This window comes from Garra rufa, chromosome 1 (assembly GCF_049309525.1).
Source record: "Garra rufa chromosome 1, GarRuf1.0, whole genome shotgun sequence".
Taxonomy (NCBI): Eukaryota; Metazoa; Chordata; class Actinopteri; order Cypriniformes; family Cyprinidae; genus Garra; species Garra rufa.
The window spans coordinates 21,470,836-21,491,044 of record NC_133361.1 but is presented as its reverse complement, the minus strand read 5'-3'; the positions used below and the strand labels follow the sequence as shown (position 1 = coordinate 21,491,044).

Below are 20,209 nucleotides of genomic sequence, written 5' to 3'. Positions count from 1 at the left end.
ATATATATATATATATATATATATATATATATATATATATATATATATATATACATACTTTCTAATGATCAAAGAATCCTACAAATTTTTTTTTTAAAAACATCTGTTTATTATTAAGTTTCCAAGATTAATAGTAATAAGAGATGTTTCTTGAGCAGCAAATTATAGTGATTTTTGAAGGATCATGTGACACTGTAAAAGTAATAATGCTGAAAATTCAGCTTTGCATCACAGGAATAAATTACATCTTAAAATATATTCAATATATTCTTTTAAAAACATTACAAAAGTCGATTTTTACATTTTCCAAAGAAAAAGATTGCCACGGGTTTTCAAGGAAGCTCCTAAGATGTTGTTTCAAATGTTGTTATTGCACACCAGTAAGACTGCCAGCAAATTCTGGCTGGTTGTGAAGTCAGTATTTAGAGGATATTCACTGGCCAAATTCTGGTCTTTAGATATGGCTCCGGCTATCTGAAGCTCCATTTAAACAGTCATCCTCTTTGCAGATGATTTCTTTCAACCATAAATTTATAGCTAAGAAGCTCTTATTTACTCAGACACAAGTCAGATCGAAAGCTGAGGATCACCCTCATCCGGATCTCTTCCAGTCACAGTGGCTGAGGGGACGAGCAGTTATCAGCGTGACTCCTGTTGCATCACTTCCTTGCCGGGATCAGCTCCAGCGGAAAAGTGTTTGATGTCACAACATTCCTGCCCCTCCCTGAAAAGGTCTGCTGAACATCTGGACCTGACCGAGTCAGAGATGGAGGAGACACCAATACACAAGTTAAAGCAGACTTTCTGTAAAATGTTACATCTTTAGCAGGCTGTAATAGGGATGAATAAAATATTGCGTCATAATCTGGCCTGGCGAAAAAGTATGCATGGGGGAGGAAAAATAAAAACATGCTTCAACAGCAGATGATCCATTTGTAAGGATTATGGCAGATTTTTGCTTCTTTCAGCATCTCATCTTCAACAATGCTTTAGCATACAGTTACAATCAAAAGTTTACATACAACTTGCAGAATCTGCAAAATGTTAATTATTTGATCAAAATAAGAGGGATCTTACAAAATCCACGTTATCTTTTAGTCAGCACTGACCTGAATAAGACATTTCACATAAAGATGTGAAAGAGAAACAAGAGAAAATAATAGTTGTATTTATAAAAATGACTGTGTTCAAAAGTTTACATACACTTGATTCATAATTCTGTGTTGTTATCTGAATGATTTTTTTTTAGTTTGTTTTGGAGTCCCTTGTTTTTCTGAACTGTTAAACTGCCTGCTGTTCTTCAGAAAATCCTTCAGGTCCCACAAATTCTTTGGTTTTTCAGCATTTTTGTGTATTTGAACCCTTTCCATCAATAACTGTATGATTTTGAGATCCATCTTTTCACACTGAGAACAACTGAGAGACTCATATGCAACTATTACAGAAGGTTCAAACACTCACTGATGCTTCAGAAAGAAAACACAAAGCATTAAGAGCGAGGAGAGTGAAAACTTTTGGAATTTGAAAATCAGGTTAAATTGAACTTATTTTGTCTCCCGGGAAACATGGAAAAACATGGAAAAATCCAAAGTTCTATACCATTCCAAATAGTCCAAGCTGTTTTAAAGCATCCTAATTACCCTGATTTTTTGGGAACAGCTGTTTTAATTAACTCAACAGGTGAATAACAGAAGCTCTCTGCTGTTGGTTTGTGGACAGTCATGGCATTGTGGCTGCTCACAAGTCAGGAAAGGGCTAGAAGACCATATCTAAATGTTTAGAAGTTCAAGTGGCTACAGTGCAAAGTATTAATAAACAAACCAAGGAGACCAAGGAGGACACCACTTCTCCAGATAAGGCACACAAAAGCCCACTTGGCTTTTGCAAATGCTCATCTGGACAAAGAAGAAGACTTCTAGGCTTCTGTTTTATAGTCAGATAAAACAAAAATTGAATTGTTTGGCCACAATGATGTAGCCTTCCTGTGCCGTAAAAAAAGAAAAGCCTTCAACCCTAAGAACACCATCCCCACTGTCAAACATGGTGGTGGGAACCTAATGTTTTGGGGGGGTTTTTCAGCCGGTGGACCAGGGAACCTAGTCACAGTAAACGGCACCATGAAAGAGGAGCAATACATCAAAATTCTCAACAACAACATCAGGCAGTCTGCAGAGAAACTTGTGCACCAGTGGACATTTCAGAACAACAATGACCCAAAACACACAGCAAAATTGGTGAAGAAATGGCTGCAGACAAAACATTAACTTTTTGCAGAGTCCTAACTTAAATCCAATTGAGAATCTGTGGAGGGAGCTAAAGATCAGGGTGATGGCAAGGAGACCCTCCAACCTGAAAGAGTTGGAGCTCATCGCCAAAGATGAATGGGCAAAAATACCAGGGGAGACATGCAAAAAGCTGGTCAGCAGTTATAGGAAGTATTTGATTGCTGTAATAGCCAAAAAAAGGCTTTTCTACTGATTATTGAGAAGGGTATGAATAATTTTGGACATGCCACTTTTTGTTCAAATGTAGATAAAAGATGAGTAATATTTTTTTTTTTCCACAATGATGCCTCTTGTACATTGTCTTATTATCTTTTGGGAGAAGCCTGTGTCATTTCCGGTCCAAAAAAACAAAAACTTGCTGGTTGAATAAAAGTAACTTGAAGTCAGAATTTGCCAGGGGTATGAATAATTTCAGCTATTTACTTCACAAGATGTTAATTGATTGACTGAAGTTATTTTTAAAGTGTGTATTATTGTTGTGTTTGGACTCTCATTTTGATGGCACCCATTCAATGCAGAGGATCCGGTTGTGAGCAAGTGATGTAATGCTACATTTCTCCAAATCTGTTCTCATGTAGAACTATTCCCAAAATAATGTAACCCGACATGCACCATTTGTGTTGTCTCTCTCCTTTTTTATATATTTGTTCTTATAAGAAAACTTCAAGATTGTAGTAAAACAATTCCCGTTAGATCCATAAGGATTTTCAGACAAACAGTTACAAACAGTTCCGTATGTGCCTTGTGGGTGTTTTTCATTGGAGTGCTCTTAGTCCCAAAAGCCGCGATAACTTACCCTTATTGCGTGCAGAAATCATGTGACATTACTTAACTGTTTTCAAATGAGAAGCGAAAATAGTTGTTCTGAGTCGTATTTCATAGACCCTTGTGAGAACGTGAAAGTTCTTCATTGAACTTTTGAGCTTTCCGTACATAAACTGCATGTTCTGAAAGTGTGCAGACACATGGCCAAGGCGATTCCCTAGAGTCATGAGAGCATTACGTAATTCAGCATTTGAAACAAATAACAGCTTGGCTTTGCGTCTTTCCGTATCAGTAGAAACGCATTCATCAGCATGACAATATGCCAGACCAAGAGCTATATAAAAAAACTCATCTCCAGTCTTTGTGAGAACCCTGAGGCGTGATAAACTGTAAAAGATTTACAAGAGGTTTAGTTGATTTTGTAAAAAACAAAAACAAAAAAAACCTCAAAGGCCATAAAATAAACTAGGATTTGCTCAAAACCATGGAAACAAAGTATGCAAAAAAGTAATTGACCTCAATTAACATAATAATTAACTAGACCGAAGAAAATGTGTGTGTGCAATACATGTTGTTGTGATGCCAGGGCGTTGCTATGCAGTTTCTGTATATATAAATAATAAGGTAATTGGAACTTTATTTTAATCTCAGAATTCTGACTTTATGTCTCACAATTATGACTTATCTCAGTATTGCGAGTAAAGTCAGAATTGTGAGTTTACACCTCACAAGAAAAGACAAACTTAAAGTTTATCTTTCAATTTGAATATGTATCTCTTAATTCTACGCTTATATTTCGGGAAAATTGAGTTCATCTCGCAATCTGAATATTTATCTCGCAATTCTGTGCTTATATTTCACAATTCTGAGTTTATGTCACGCAATTCTGCGTATATATCACGCAATTCTATGCTTATATATTGCAATTTAAGTATATTACTTACAATTTGAATATTTATCTCACAATTCTGCACTTACATCTGTCAATTAGAGTATATATCTCGCAATTTGAGTTACATCTTGTAATTCTGTGCTTATATCTCGCAATTTAAGAATATAACTCCGAATTTAAGTTTATCTTGCAATTTGAATATTTATCTCATAATTCTGAGTATATATCTTGCAATTCTGAGTATATATCATGCAATTCTATGCTTATATATCACAATTTAAGTATATTACTTGCAATTACTGAGCTTTTATCTCGCAATTTGAGTATATATATTTCACAATTTGAGTTTATCTTGAAATTTGAATATTTATCTAGCAATTCTACGTTTGTATCTCTCAATTTAAATATTTATCCCACAATTCTGAGTTTATTTCTCGCAATTTATTTTTGAGTTTATCTTGCAATTAGAATTTATATCACGCAATTCTTTGCTTATATCTTGCAATTTATTTATTGCAATTTAACTCTTAATTTAAGTTTATCTCACAATTTGAATATTTTTTTCACAATTCTGAGTATATATCTTGCAATTCTGAGTATATATCACGCAATTCTGAGCTTATATTTCGCGAATTAGTATATTACTTGTAATTTGAATATTTATCCCACAACTTTGAGTTTATATCTCGCAATTTAAGTTTATCTTACAATTTAAGTTTATTTCACAATCTGAATATTTATTTTGCAATTCTGAATTTATATCATGCAATTCTGTGATTATATCTCGCAATTTGAGTTTATATCTCGCAATGTGAAAATTATTCTTGCAATTCTGCGTTTATATCTTGCAATTTTAATATTTATCTCGCAATTCTCAGTTTATATCTCGCAATTACACGCTTATATCTCGCAATTTGATTATATAGCTCACAATTTGAGTTCATTTCGCAAATTGAATATTTATCTCGCAATTCTGAGTTTATATCTTGCAATTCTGCGCTTAGAACTCAAAGTTCTGCGCTTATAACTTGCGATCTGAGTAGATCTCACAATTTGAGTTTATTTTCCAATTTAAATATTTATCTCGCAATTCTGTGCTTATATCTCGCAATTCTAATATTCTATATATATCTCGTCACTGGAGTATATATCTTGCAATTCTAAGTTTATATCTGACAATTTTGAGTTTATTTCACAATTCCAAGTTTATATCTCGCAATTCTGAGTTTATATTATGCGATTTCAGTATATATCTTGCAATTTGAGTATTTATCTCGCAATTCTTTCTTTATATCTTGCAATTTAAGTAAATATATCTTGCAAGTTGAGTATTTATCTCACAATTCTTTGTTTATATCTTGCAATAAGTATTTATCTCGCAATTCTGAGTTTATATCTTGCAATTTGAGTATATATCTTGCAATCCTAAGTTTATATGTTACAATTTAAGTATTTATCTTGCAATTCTAAGTTTATATCTTGCAATTTCAGTTTATATCTTGCAATCCTGAATTTTTTTGTTTTACTTTTTTAAGCAAATATATATATATATATATATAAAATTTATAGTTATTTACTGGACAAAGTCCACCATGAACAATTCTTTTTGTTATTCTAGTCTGGTGCAGAGATTTCTGGAATATGCCTTTAATAATAATAGTACGCATGAGGAATCTTAAAATACATTAATAGTGTCTCCTCTTGATTGAAAGGTATCACTATAGCTCAAACACATGGAAATATCCTCCAATGCTTCAGAAAAACAGCAGAGATTGAGTCATTTTGGCTGGGCGAGCAAAGTATTATAGACAGATAAAATTAACTTGCTACATATGGACCAGAAAAGAGAATAAGATTCATGATGCAGAACACATATAGCTGTCACAGCGGCCTCCACAAATCCCACAACTATTACAAATTAGATAAACTGAACAAGAGTGCAATGAAGCTTACAGATCTTCCCCTAAACAAAAATATTCAAACTTGGCCAAAGAACTATCAAAAGACAAGTATTTGTGCACACAGTGAGCCTAATGCAATACTAAAATAAACATGATTGAAAGTGAAATAAAAAACAGGGTCTGGCAAAAACAGAAAGTGAGAGATAGAGTTGAATTTCCACCTGTGTTGAAAAGAGATCCTCTGTAAACAAACAAGCCCTGCTAATACAATTGAAACCAGTCATTGTGAGAATGCAGGAGAAAGCAGCGTCTTCTGAACCGACTGAGTTTAGGAAAACAACTGGATGCCCTCCAGGCAGGAATGCAGTGCTTCTGCAACAAAAGAATGAGATTTATTAAAACTGTGTACTTTTAACTGTCATAGATAAGCTTAAATTGCATCATGTGGTGAAGAAAAGGCTTAAAAAATGCAAATTTTTATTCTGAAGACCACAGGTTTATTTGCAAGCAACATTAATTGCAAATATTTCAGAATATTATAGTGAATGTTTTTCTAGTGACCAAATATTTAGTGGGATATATTACATTTTATAATGTAAATATAGTTACAGTAATAAGAATCTAACCACAATCATCATTGAGAATAATAAGAAATAAAATGTTCCGATGCATGCATACACAAAGAAATAAATGAGTAATTGTATGCATGCATAAATAAATACAAAAATACAAAAAAGCACACATTTAATAAATAAATAGATGGAAGTCATGTTTCACAGAAGCTTAATAAATAAATTAACAAATGCATGCATTAAAAAAAATCAATGCATGAGTGTGCATCAATCAATAAATAAATAGTTATTTATTTATTGGAAGTCTTTGTGCTTCATTTTGTGTATGCAAAATGTACTTAAATTATTTTTTCTTGTAAACATGTTTTCGTGAGATTCACTTTCAAGCGTTATGGGTTTATGCAATCTTGTGGACATTCTCTTTATAAATTCCTCCCGGAGGTCTCAACCTGTCTGGGTGAAAGGCATCAGTACAGCTCACGGATGTACTTTTGCATGAAAAAGTCTGACAATAAAGCCACAGAGGAAGCACAAATGGGAATAGGAAGGAAGCAAGCGATTAATGCTTATTCCATTTTAAAGGAGACCACCTTTTCTTTGGCTGCTCTGTCTCGAAATGCCTAATGTCCGTGAACTCCAAAAAACAATCTGCTATTGTACTTGAAGTCAAATATGTTGCTCAGAATTGCCGAAAACTGTCCAAATGATATTGGTAAAAACAGAAGGCCGGTTAATGCTCCACCTCTGACCCAGCAGAACCTCAGGATCCTGAATCTAGGCTCAGGTCCTGGACTAATCAACAGCCATAAGGTCTGATCCAAATGCACAGGCCTGGCCAGCAGAACAAGCCAACGTGGACTTCTGGAAATAATGACACAATTCTGAGCCCCGGGTGCCAGAATGAAAAATCTGGCCCACTCGCTTTGTTTTTTAATGGATTCTCGCTCTCTCTCTCGCCTTGTGCCATTCTCTGGTAACAAAGAGCTGCAGCTGTGATGGTAACGCCAGTCCTAGAAAATACAAATGTTGAAAACAACGTGTTATATATGTAATTTTAATTAGATTAATGAATAGTTAAAATGATAAAAAAGTAGTTAAAATATATATATTTTTTAAATACATAGCATAGAAAATCTAAAATATACATAAAAGTGTATTTGAACCCTTTCCGACAGTGACTGTATGATTTTGAGATCCATCTTATGAATAAGATAATTGACATAAAACACATTTGCATATAGTCCACAAGAGAAAATAATGGTTGAACTTATAAAAATTATTTGTTTTTTCAGCATTTTTGTGTATTCGAAACCTTTCCAACATGACCGTATGATTTTGTGATCCATCTTTTTCACACTGAGGACAGCTGAGGGACTCATATGCAACTATTACAGAAGCTTCAAACGCCAGAGGTGGGTAGAGTACCCAAAATCTGCACTCAAGTAAAAGTACAAGTACTTATGGAAATATTTACTCAAGTAAGAGTAAAAGTAACAATCTTAATAGTTACTTGAGTAAGAGTAAAAAAGTATCCGATGGAAAAAGTACTCAAGTATAGTAGTTACTTCTGATCTGATTGATGTGAAGTGAATTTCAAACTGTTTGGAAAGCTTCTCATCAGATTTTGGTAGCCCGAAAATTAATTTAACTAGCCCAAATAAAAAAAAAAGACCTTTTTTTAAATATAGAAAATCAGATAGGAGTCTAATCAAAACTGTTTTTAATACACAAATATAAACAAATATCAAGGACGTAATTTTATTTCATTATATTTATTTCATTTAGTGTATCTGCAGAATTTTAAACTATTGATTTAAAGCAATTCATAACCATTTTTAAGATCTGCAAAAGTAAAATAAACATGGGATTGGACAATGTAAAGAATATTAAGCCATAAAATGGCATGATTTAAAATTCAGATACAGTTTCACATAAAAACAAAATATGTTACACTATGGCATTTCATCCTTTATAACATTAAAAGGGATAAATTGAGTATATCATTGTGACCCTGGACCACAAAACCAGTCTTAAGTCGCTGGGGTATATTTGTAGCAATAGCCAAAAATACATTGTATGGGTCAAAATTATTGATTTTTCTTTTATGCCAAAAATCATTAGGAATGGGAATTAAGTAAAGATCATGTTCCATGCGATTTTTTGTAAAATTCCTACTGTAAACCTATCAAAATGTAATTTTTGATTAGTAACATGCATTGTTAAAAACTTAATTTGGAGAACTTTAAAGGTGATTTTCTCAGCATTTTGATTTTTTTGCACCCTCAGATTCCAGATTTTCAAATAGATGTATCTCAGCCAAATATTGTCCTATCCTTACAAACTATACATCAATAGAAAGCTTATTTATTGAGCTTTCATATGATGTATACATCTCAGTTTTGTCAAATTTAACCTTATGACTGGTTTTGTGGTCCAGGGTCACAATTTATTATATTTATTTAAAACATAAATATTACTGTACTTGTTTAGATTTTTAGAAGGCACCTTAACTTTTAACATTTACAACAATAATTGCAATCATTTGACCATAAACAGCTGAAAACAATGTTTTGAAATGAAAAATTAATTATCTGTCACGAGGGGGCGCTTTAGGAGCGCTGAAATATTACGGTTTCCATAGTAACAGCTGTACACACAGCAGTATTAACGCAGTTTTATCAGACATGAAATGAAAATTCCAACGACACGTTTCTGAGGACAGTAACGGAGGAACGCCATCAAATGTAGCAAAGTAAAAGTAAAGTTTTTTCACTATAAATGTACTTGAGTAAGAGTAAAAGTACCTATCTTTAAATATACTCTAAAAGTACTAGTTACCCCAAAAATTTACTCAAGTAAATGTAACGAAGTAAATGTAATTCGTTACTACCCACCTCTGTCAAACGCTCACTGATGCTTCAGAAAGTAAAACAATGCATTAAGAGCCAGAGGTGTAAACTTTTGAACAGAATGAAGATGTGTACATTTTTCTTATTTTGCCTAAATATAATTTTTTTTTTCATTTAGTACCGCCCTTCAGAAGATACTTACATGCTCCCTGAAGACAAAATAAGTTAAATTTAACCTGATTTTCAAATTCCAAAAGTTTTCAGCCCCCTTAATGCATTGTTTCCTTCTGAAGCATCAGTGAGCGTTTGAAGTTTATGTAATAGTAATATTTATGAGTCCCTCAGTTGTCCTCAGTGTGAAAAGATGGATCTCAAAATCATACAGTCATTGTTGGAAAGGGTTCAAATGCACAAAAAAGCTGAAAAACCAAAGAATTTGTGGGACCTGAAGGATTTTTCTGAAGAACAGCAGGCAGTTTAACTGTTCAGGACAAACAAGGGACTCAAGAACAAATATCACTACAAAACAGGTAACAACACAGTATTAAGAATCAAGTGTATGTAAACTTTTGATCAGGCTCATTTTTAAAAATTCAACTATTATTTTCTCTTGTGAACTATATGTAAATGTGTTTTATGTGAAAAAAAAACACTTTCAAACATATTTAAGTTAGTGACATCATAAAACTGACCACATGGTTCAAACAGAAGTAAGTTTTTAGCAGTAATTCATTGTTTATAATTATATTCAAGCTTAAATGTGTAATGGGGAAAAAACCATAGTGATCAACTTTGTTTCAGAAAAACTATTATTCCTGGCACAACCTACACGAACAGTGACTGCACATTTTTGAACACATAAAACAGTGTTTTTAAAAGAAATGTCACGGGATATAAAGTTTTTTCCCCACAATTATAATGGTAATTTACAGCAAGTCACAATGAAACCAAGCATTACTGCCAGGGTGTAGTTATGTACTCACATTATAAGTTTATAAATTATAAACATACTGCGACAGTTAAAATAATAAAGCACTTTAGGGGTTGATTTAGTAATTATAACTAACTCTTCTGTTTAGGAATCTGCGATATATAAAAAAAAAAACATGATTATTAAATGACAAAATGATTATAAATAAATTGATGTCATCACACGGTTTTCTAAATTGCCTAAAATATCTGGGTTTGTTTTTGTTTTTTTATTGATACATTATCATACATTTTACATACACGTATCTGCATTGCTTTGACTGTTCTCTTTAGATCCCGTCTTCTTGCATACGATAAAATGCCTGCACACAATTGGTCAAACTACTTTTCAATCATTACCCTTGAAAGTATAAATACAATAGAAAAACAAAGCCAAAATCTGACATTTTAGGCAATTTAGACACGTCCAGGAAGAAGAGAACGTATAGTCACATTAAAATAAATGCACATACCACATGTCTAGGATAACAGCATAGAGAAAACACACAGAGTGTGGCCTGATTTCATCAGTCTTTCAGAGTGACTTGTTTTTTTCCTATTAGGGAGGATGATAACCAGTTTCACTGGACACGGTTTTTCACTCTATATGGGCGTAAGTGATGTAGCAGGTGGTTTTACTATCTGAACATTTTGCAGTCGTCATCTTCAATTTCATCACATCGTAAAGTAAGTCTCTTCAAAAAAATATATAAATAAATAAAGATAGGAAACTTGCAAGCTGCAATTAGAGCATATTTTTTGGTGAAGGGGAATGTGGCAAGCTCCTGAAAAAAGTAGAGGAGCAAACAATAAAGGCTCATGGAAATCTTTTTAACGCCAGAAAACGAGAAGCAGCAAGAGAAATCATAAATTTTAGACACCTTTACCAAATTTCATATTTAAATTTAATATCATGTCTGGCTCTTTAGAGAGTGTCTAATTTATTATCTTCAACTTTCCTTGCCAGTGATATTCTTCTAAAAATGCATCAAAGCAACTGCAGAGCTGAGCTGATGCATATGTTTTTATGAATTTACGGCCCACGCCACTGAATCTGTGTTGACGTGTTCAGATTGGCACACAACTTTCCACCCATCGCCAGATTTAACAGGTGTGTTTCATTTATCAACATACCAATGAGGGAAAAATCATAGATTTCCATAAAATAACAGACTAGCTGTTATTCTGTCTGAGTGATTATCAATTTGTGCTGAGCGGCAAAATGTCCAGAGAAAGAATAATATGTTCTGAGGAGAGATATATATGTGATACATAGACTACAGTTCAGATCCTCCATCTGTTTAATAGAATCTTTGCTGTGCAAAAGTTGCAGATAAGTGTCCATTAGATTCAGTTGATTATTTATACTATTACAACTATAACAACAATAACATTATTATAATATTAATATTATTTTATTTGTGAAAATAATTATTAACAATAACAACAACTTATGATTATTATGAATAGTAGAAGTAGTCGTACTTTTATTATTATTCTAATGATGACATTATAAAACATTATAAATATTCATATTGTTGTTAATTTGTTTTATTATTGATTGCACTAATTATTGCACTGAAACTGTTTAGCAAATTTAGCCCACACTGTCCACTGGTTTTCAACCGACCAAAGATTGCTAATTAATGTAATCTTAATAATAATAATAATAATCATAATATCATGATTATTGTGATTACATTAATTAATTAGTAGTAGTAGTAGCAGCAGTATTAAAATATGTATTGTTATTAATAATGTTGTTGTGATTATTTATAATCATTTGTGTAGTAGTATCAACCATATTATTATAAATATTATTATTTTAATTGTGAAAATATTTAGTAACAGTATGATTATTATTATTATTAGTAGTATTGTTATTATTACACTAATGATGACATATTATAATCATTATGATAAATATTGTTAATTTGTTTTATTATTATGATAATAATATTTTATTATTATTATTATTAATAAAATATCTTATCAATAATATGGATTAATATTGTTATTTATAATTATTGATGTAGTAATAATAGTAATCATATCAACCATATATTATTATTATTTTAATTCTGAAAATAATTATTATTCACAATAATTAATTGTGATGATTATTAGTAGTAGTAGTATTGTTATTATTACACTAATATTGACATATTATAATATTTATAAATATTTATATTATTCATTTGTTTTGTTATTGATAATAATAATAATATAATAATGATATTTTATTATTATTGTTATTAAAATATATGATCAATAATATGGGTTTTTATTATTATTATTATTATTATTATTTATAATCATTACTGTAGTAATAATATCAACCATATTTTATTATTATATTAATTGTGAAAATAATTATTCACAACAATTAATTATGATGATTATTATTAGTAGTAGTATTGTTATTATATTATAATACTTATGATAAATATTCATATTATTATTTATTTGTTTTGCTATTGATGATGATAATAATGATATTTGTATTATTATTATTATTATTAAAATATATTATCAATGATATGGATTTTTATTATTTTTATTTATAATCATTACTGTAGTAATAGTAATAATATCAACCACATATTATTATTATTTTAAATGTGAAAATTAAATTAATTATAATGATTATTATTATTAGTATTATTGCACAAACTGCATATTATAATACTCATGACAAATAATAATATAATTGATGATGACAATAATAATAATCATTATTATTATAATTATTTATTATATTAATATTATTGTTGTTGTACTAGAATTTTTTTAATAAATTTGGCCCAAATTTCACAACACTAGTGATTATATATTGTAATGATTAGAACAAATCATATTATTGATCATTTTATTAACAATATAATGGGATTACATCATTTAAATGGGAATATCATATAATTTGAAAAAGCAATATTTAATTATATATACATATTTTTTTTTACATTATTATTGTTCGTAGTAGTAGTAGCTCTTTACAATAACATTCATTAGTTAACATTAGTTAACTACATTAGTTAACATGAACTAACAATACTTCTACAGCATTTATTATCCTTAGTTAATGTTAATTTCAGCATTTAATAATACATTATTAAAATCACAAGTTGTGTTTGATAACAGTTAATGCCCTGTGAACTAATATTAACAAAGATTAATAAATAGTGTAATATTTAACAATAAACTGTTTAGTACATTTGGTCTAAACTGGCCTTATCTCTAAATCTAGCACAGATCCATAATAAAAACAATAGGAATAGTGACGCTTCAAAACATTTACAACATTAATTAATTATCAGGACATCTCTAACAACGAATTTAGAGAACACAAATGTAAGATTGATTAGCGCACACGTTTCTCATGCAAACATACAGCAGCATCAGTAAACCTCCAGAGATGGCAGAGGACGCAGAGTTTTATGGAGCTTGCAACGACAGGAGTGTCTGTATGAGTAATATTTTTGGAGTCAGGTGTTGTGAGATGATTTGGCTGTGGATGGAGCTGTGAGAAGGAAAAATCTGCTTCGTTCATTCCTGGAATACCTACTGTGCTGCGCTCTCCTCTTCAAAACGGAGAGAGCCGAGGCCAAGGTCAGGAGAGGATCCAGGAGCCTGGAAAACGTCTCACAGCGAGCACATCTGCACAAACAACCACAGGAAAAGTCACCATGAGATGTATGCATACATCATGCTAATTTTATGTTTCGTTTAATTCCGAAGGACTGCAGATGTTTTCAGTAGCAGTTAGTTTCCCTTTTTCAGTGAATGGCTAGTTTACTCCCATTTTCCACAGCTTTTTTATTTTTTTTATTTTTTACTGAAGTCACAAATGGATAGGATTTTACACTTGTGGCAACACTGTTCCAGGCCGTTGTTTCACAAAAGAAAACAAAACTAAAGCACAGTGACACATTGCTGCCACACACATATTATTTTTTTCCACTAAGTTATGTTGTAATAACGAGATGTTATGTAGTTTTAACAAGTTTTCTTGTTAAAACGTCATCTTTTCTGATGATAATGAGATGTTATGTCATTAAAAGGACATCTTTTCTTGTAATAACGAGACCATATGGCTTTAAAACGTTAGTCTTTAACGAGAAAAAGACTTTTGTTATTTTGAGAAAAGTTGAAGTTAAAATGACAATCTCGTTATTGTGAGAAAAGAGGTCTTTTTAACGAGAAAAAAATGCTGTTTTAAACAACATAACATCTTATTATTATGAGAAAAGATGTCGTTTTAATGGCATAACATCTTATTAAGAGAACAGATGTCGTAACCTTTTGTCGCTAAAACTAAATCTTTTCTCGTAATACTGAGATTGTAATACCGAGATCTTTTCTCGTCAACATAACATCTCATTATTACGAGATGTAATTTTAAAGAGAAAAGATGTTGTTTTAACTACATAACATCTGGTTATTACAAAAAAAGATGTGGTTTCAAAAACATATCTTGTTATTATGGGAAAAGGTGTCATTTTAATGGCATAACATTTCATTATTATGAGAAAAGATGTTGTTTTAATGACCCAACATTTCATTATTATGAGAAAATATGTTGATAAAATGACATAACATCTGGTTATTACGAGAAAAGCTGTCATTTTAACGAGAAAAGATGTCGTTTTATCAACATTACATATTATTATGAGAAAAGATGACATTAATAATTTTTTTTTGTTAAAACTAGATCTTTTCTCGCTTAAACTACATCTTTTCTCGAAATAACGAGATGTTATGTCGATAAAGCATTACAAGAAAAGATAACATCTTGTTATTACAAGAAAAAAATTAATTCAATGAGAAAAGGTGTCGTTTTAATGACATAACATCTTGTTATTACGAGAAAAGATGTCACTTTAGTGAGAAAAGATGCTGTTTTAACGACATATCTCGTTATTACGGGAAAAGATGACATTAAATTTCATTATTATGAGAAAAAAATGTTGCTAAAATGACATAACATCTTGTTATTACAAGAAAAGATGTTTTAATGACATAACACCTCGTTATTACGAGAAAAGATGTCATTAACAACAAAACATCTCGTTATTACAAGAAAAGATATTATTAAAATGACAACATTTCATTATTATGATAAAATATGTCGTTTTAACTACATAGCATCTTGTTATTACAACAAAAGGTGCGGTTTTAAGAACATAACATCTTGTTATTACGGGTAACGATTTATTGAAAGCATTTCATTATTACAAAAAAAGATGTTATAAAAATGACATCTCGTTATTACGAGAAAAGGTGTCATTTTAACGACATAACATTTTGTTAATATGAGAAAAGATGTTGCTAAAATGACATAACATCTCATTATAATGAGAAAAGATATTTTAACGAGAAAAGATGTCGTTTTAATGACATAACATCTCATCAATACAAGAAAAGATGTCATTTTAACAAGAAAACAAGTTGTTTTAATGACAACATCTCATTATTACGAGAAAAGATGTTGCTAAAATGACATAACAGGCTGTTTTCCAGGCTGTGTTTGCACACAACATCAAATGAAGTTTGAAAAAGGCTACACATTAAACTGTACGCATTCCCTAGCATATTCGTACAAAAAAGAAGTATACTTTGGCCTTCAGCTTTATTGAGTGGTGAAGCATCTTGCTAATGCTTTAGTGTTTCATGTGAGCTGCAGACTGTCTGGTTGAGCCTCAGGGCCGGTTCAAACCCTGACCCGCTAATCCGCAGTACTGTGACTCTCACATGATGCTGGAATGCCGTGTCATGGCCCGCTCTCACTGTGATTCACTCACACCGTTCCCTCTGTTTTCTCTAGCCCTTCAGTCAACCAGCATCCCTCTCTGAGAGTCTGGAGCACAGACAGCATCCACTCCCGGTATTTGGGAGGTATGGGGCGGTTTCCGTCTTTTGGGAGATTCCTCTTTTTCTGGGAACGGAGGAATCGCTTCCAGAATGGAGAGAACAAACCTCTTATTCCAAAGGTAGCGTGGTTCCTTTTGGTTTACTTTTCTATGAATATCTCGAGTCATAGCTAAGTTTACCAGTTGATTGTTTTTTTTTTTTTGAAGTACCTTAATCTTGTCAACGTGTCAACAAATAATGTTTTTGACTATGGAAAACGAATGAACTGTGTCTGTTTATTGTGTTGTTTATTAGCACACACCTCATTGCATTGTTTTAGCAGCCAGTTCTCTAAAGACATTGTGCAATTCCAAAAGTGAAAACTTCTTTGTTTATTTGAGTGGCATAATAAATTACAGCTCAACCAATGATATGAGTTTAGAGCAGGTTTACATGCAACAAACTATTTAGCAACTAGTTTTTGTAAGCAATGGTACTGAGAGTTGAAAGAGTGTATGATTAAACCATTTAAAATAAATAATTAACAGCAACACCACCAACAACGATGATAATAATAATAATAATAATAATAATAAATAGAGAAATGCATTATTATTATTTAAATTTAAAATATGCAATATGTAAAAAAGTAAATTTGACACAAACTGTCTAAATGTATTTTAAACTGTCTAACTTATTCGGAAATAATTAATGATAATAATTAAAAAATATTAGGATGATCATTATTACTATATTAATAATAATAATAATCATCATCAATATTATTAATGCTAAATATTCATATATATTTTTTTCTTCGATTTTATTATATTAAAATTTTTATGTTTAGATTTTTATATATTTATATGTATTTAAAATATATTATTGTTATTATAATTAATAAATAATTCATATTAATGACATGATTTTATTTTTTATATTATTAATAATAATAATTATTAATATTATTATAATAATACTTATTTGTAATGTTTTCTGCAGTAGTTGTTTATATCTTATTATTTCCACTCATAATAATAATAATAATAATAATACTAATAATAATACTAATAATAATTATTATTATTAATGATAATGTTTTAATAATAATAATAAATATATATATTATTATTACTATATAATTAAAATGTTTTCTGCAGTGGTTATTTATATTTTAATATTATTATTTTCACTAATAATAATAATAATAATAATATAATACATAATAATAATAATAATATCATTACATAAATAATTAAAATATGGTGGTCTTATTTTCACCAATAATAATTATAATAATTGCATTAATAAATTCATTTTGATATTCAAATTATTGATAACTTGTTATTTATAATTAATAATTAACATTATTATTATTATTACCACTTAAATCTTTATCATTTAATATGGTTAAATTTTGACACAAACTGCCCAAATGTATTTCTTACCGTCTAACGTATTTGGAAATAATTCATGAATATAATTTACAATGATTACTATTAATAATAATAATAATAATAATCATAATTATTACTACTGCTACTATTCTTATTACATTTATCTTTCAATTTGTAATCTTTCAATTTATCTTATCATTATGAATTTATAATTTATTATCGTTATTATAATAATTACAATAAATCATATTATAGCCATTATTTTATTTTGAATAATAATAATAATAATAATAATAATAATAATAATAATAATAGTGTTATGAATATTTATTTTAGTGTTTTTTTGTGTTTTTATAATTTTTAGTTAGTTGCACAGCCAACATTAATTTTTTTTTAAAATGTTCATTCTCACCTAATATTTTATTTAATTTCAGATTTTATTTAATAACTATTATTATTATTAATGCACTGCAACTATTTAGTGAATCTGGCCTAAACTGTTCAACTGACCAAATTCATTAACTTTCAACTTCTTACACCATCAAGGGAGATGCAACAAACACAGAAGGTACCTCATCTGCCACATATCTGGGAACCCATGACAGTTCAGGAAGTCAGACGAGCTCGACTTTATCCAGCCAGGAAGACTCAACCAGAGCTTCCTCAAGAAACGTCTTCTCTTTACGAGCTCTCAGTCCGTCCAGCTGGAGCGACTACATTTTCAAGTATCTCCTGATCACAAGCAACCTGCTCTTCACTGTTCTTGGTCTGGTCACGCTGGTCGTCGGCCTCTGGGGCCTGATCAACAAAGAGTCCTTCGCTCAGGAGAAGATCAGCGGTATCGGGACGGACCCCATGCTGCTCTTCGCCTTCCTGGGTCTCATTCTTGCCCTGCTGAGCGTGACGGGATGCGTAGGGGCGCTGCGGGAGAACATATGTCTGCTTCGTACCTTCTCAGCTACAGTCTTGCTCCTGGTGGCGGCTCAGGTTCTGGCGGCGGTCGTGTTGTACAGCCTGCAAGGCCAGATCGTGGAGTACTTGCGCTCGGGCATGTTGGCCGCCATGGTGCGGTACCAGGACGACTTGGACCTGAGGTTCATCACTGATGAGATCCAGACGGGCCTGCAGTGCTGCGGGGCCGATACCTACAGAGACTGGGAAATCAATGTGTGAGTGCAGTGGGTGGAAATCCAGAGAGGGGCTGACATCATGAGTAATTTCATGGGTTCAAACAATGAAGTAGTCCAAAGTTAAATACACAGATTATAAAAGCTAATTTGTAATGCAGAGCCTTTCCAGTATTTAATGCTTTCCAGTGGGTTCTGGACTTAAAGTCTGGCTCTTTTTTTTTTTGCTTTTTTTTTTTGATCCTATTCAGACTTTTTGTATAACAGTCCCTTTCGTGCTTTACAGTATATTTAATTTTATCACGCAATCATCCTCATTTTGCCAATTACGATTACCCGTTATAGACAAATAATGGCTCTGTATAACTGAATTTAGGTGAAACGGGTCATTTTCCTTTTTTAATCTAAGGTTTCTGAAATTGGAGGTTCTTAAAGGAACTTTAGAGGTCTTTATGAAAATAATAATTAATTAAATCATAAATATGTAAAACAAATAAATAAATACATAAATAAAACACCTACAATTTTAATATTTTATTTGTTTATCTTCATGGTAAGGCATCAGAAAACTGTGAACATGCAAATGTGTTGTTAAGTTATTGGAATATTAATACTTCAATTAACATTTTAGGTCATATGTGAGCAACCAAGTATTTTCTGGTTCAATCAAAGATGTGGATTTGAGTGAGATTAGCTGTAATACACAAGTTAGCATCACATTGACTAGTTTGTGTGAACAATGGCACCGAGAGCAGCAAAAGTGTTTGTTTATGTGGAATTATATTTTATAAATGATATAAAATGTTCATTATAAACTATGAAGAATTAATAATTAATTAATTCATACATTAACAATAATGCAAAAAGTATTATTATTATTATTATTATGCAATGGTTATTATAATTATTTTCACCAATAATAATCATAATTATTATTATTATTATTAATAACTATATTTTGTAATAATAATAATAATCATCATTACATGAATTATGATACATTTACAAATTTAGATAAATATTAATAATATTAACTGTAAATGACTATTATTATTATGCGGTGGTTATTGTTATTTTTTTCACCAATAATTATTTTAGTATTAGTATTATTACATTAAGGATGGAACATTTACAGATTAGATAAATAGTCATATTATTAATAACTTGTTTAATTATTATTATTTAAATAATTACAATATAGTGGCTATTATTATTATTATTATTATTATTATTATATAAATAATTATTTTTTTCTGCAGTGGTTATTATTGTTTTCACCAAAAAAAAAAAAAAAAAAAAAAAAAAAAAAAAAAAAAAAATAATAATAATAATAATAATAATAATAAATATTATTATTTAGTATTATATAAATAATTACAATATTTTTGCAGTGGCTATTATTATTATTATTATTATTATATAAGCACTATTATTATTAATATTATTGAAATGATTACAATATTTTCTGCAGTGGCTATTATTATTAGTATATAAATAATTACAATATTTCTGCAGTGGATATTATTATTATTATTATTATATAATTACAATATTTTTAGCAGTGGTTATTATTATTATTTTCACCAATAATTAATAATAATA

General features: G+C 30.4%; 1 protein-coding gene across 2 annotated transcripts in view; it reads left to right on the top strand.

The window, feature by feature from the left end:
• The first annotated feature begins 16,065 nt into the window (after positions 1–16,065).
• tspan10 (tetraspanin 10) overlaps positions 16,066–20,209 on the top strand; it is an 8,348-nt gene continuing 4,204 nt past the window's right edge. For both annotated transcript variants that reach the window (XR_012356802.1, XM_073848690.1), the window contains exons 1-2: positions 16,066–16,223; positions 18,027–18,649. Coding sequence is in view for 1 of the 2 variants with exons in the window: in XM_073848690.1 (XP_073704791.1) it covers positions 16,131–16,223; positions 18,027–18,649 (716 nt within the window). In the remaining variant the exon portion in view is untranslated. The remainder of the gene's footprint in view (positions 16,224–18,026; positions 18,650–20,209) is intronic.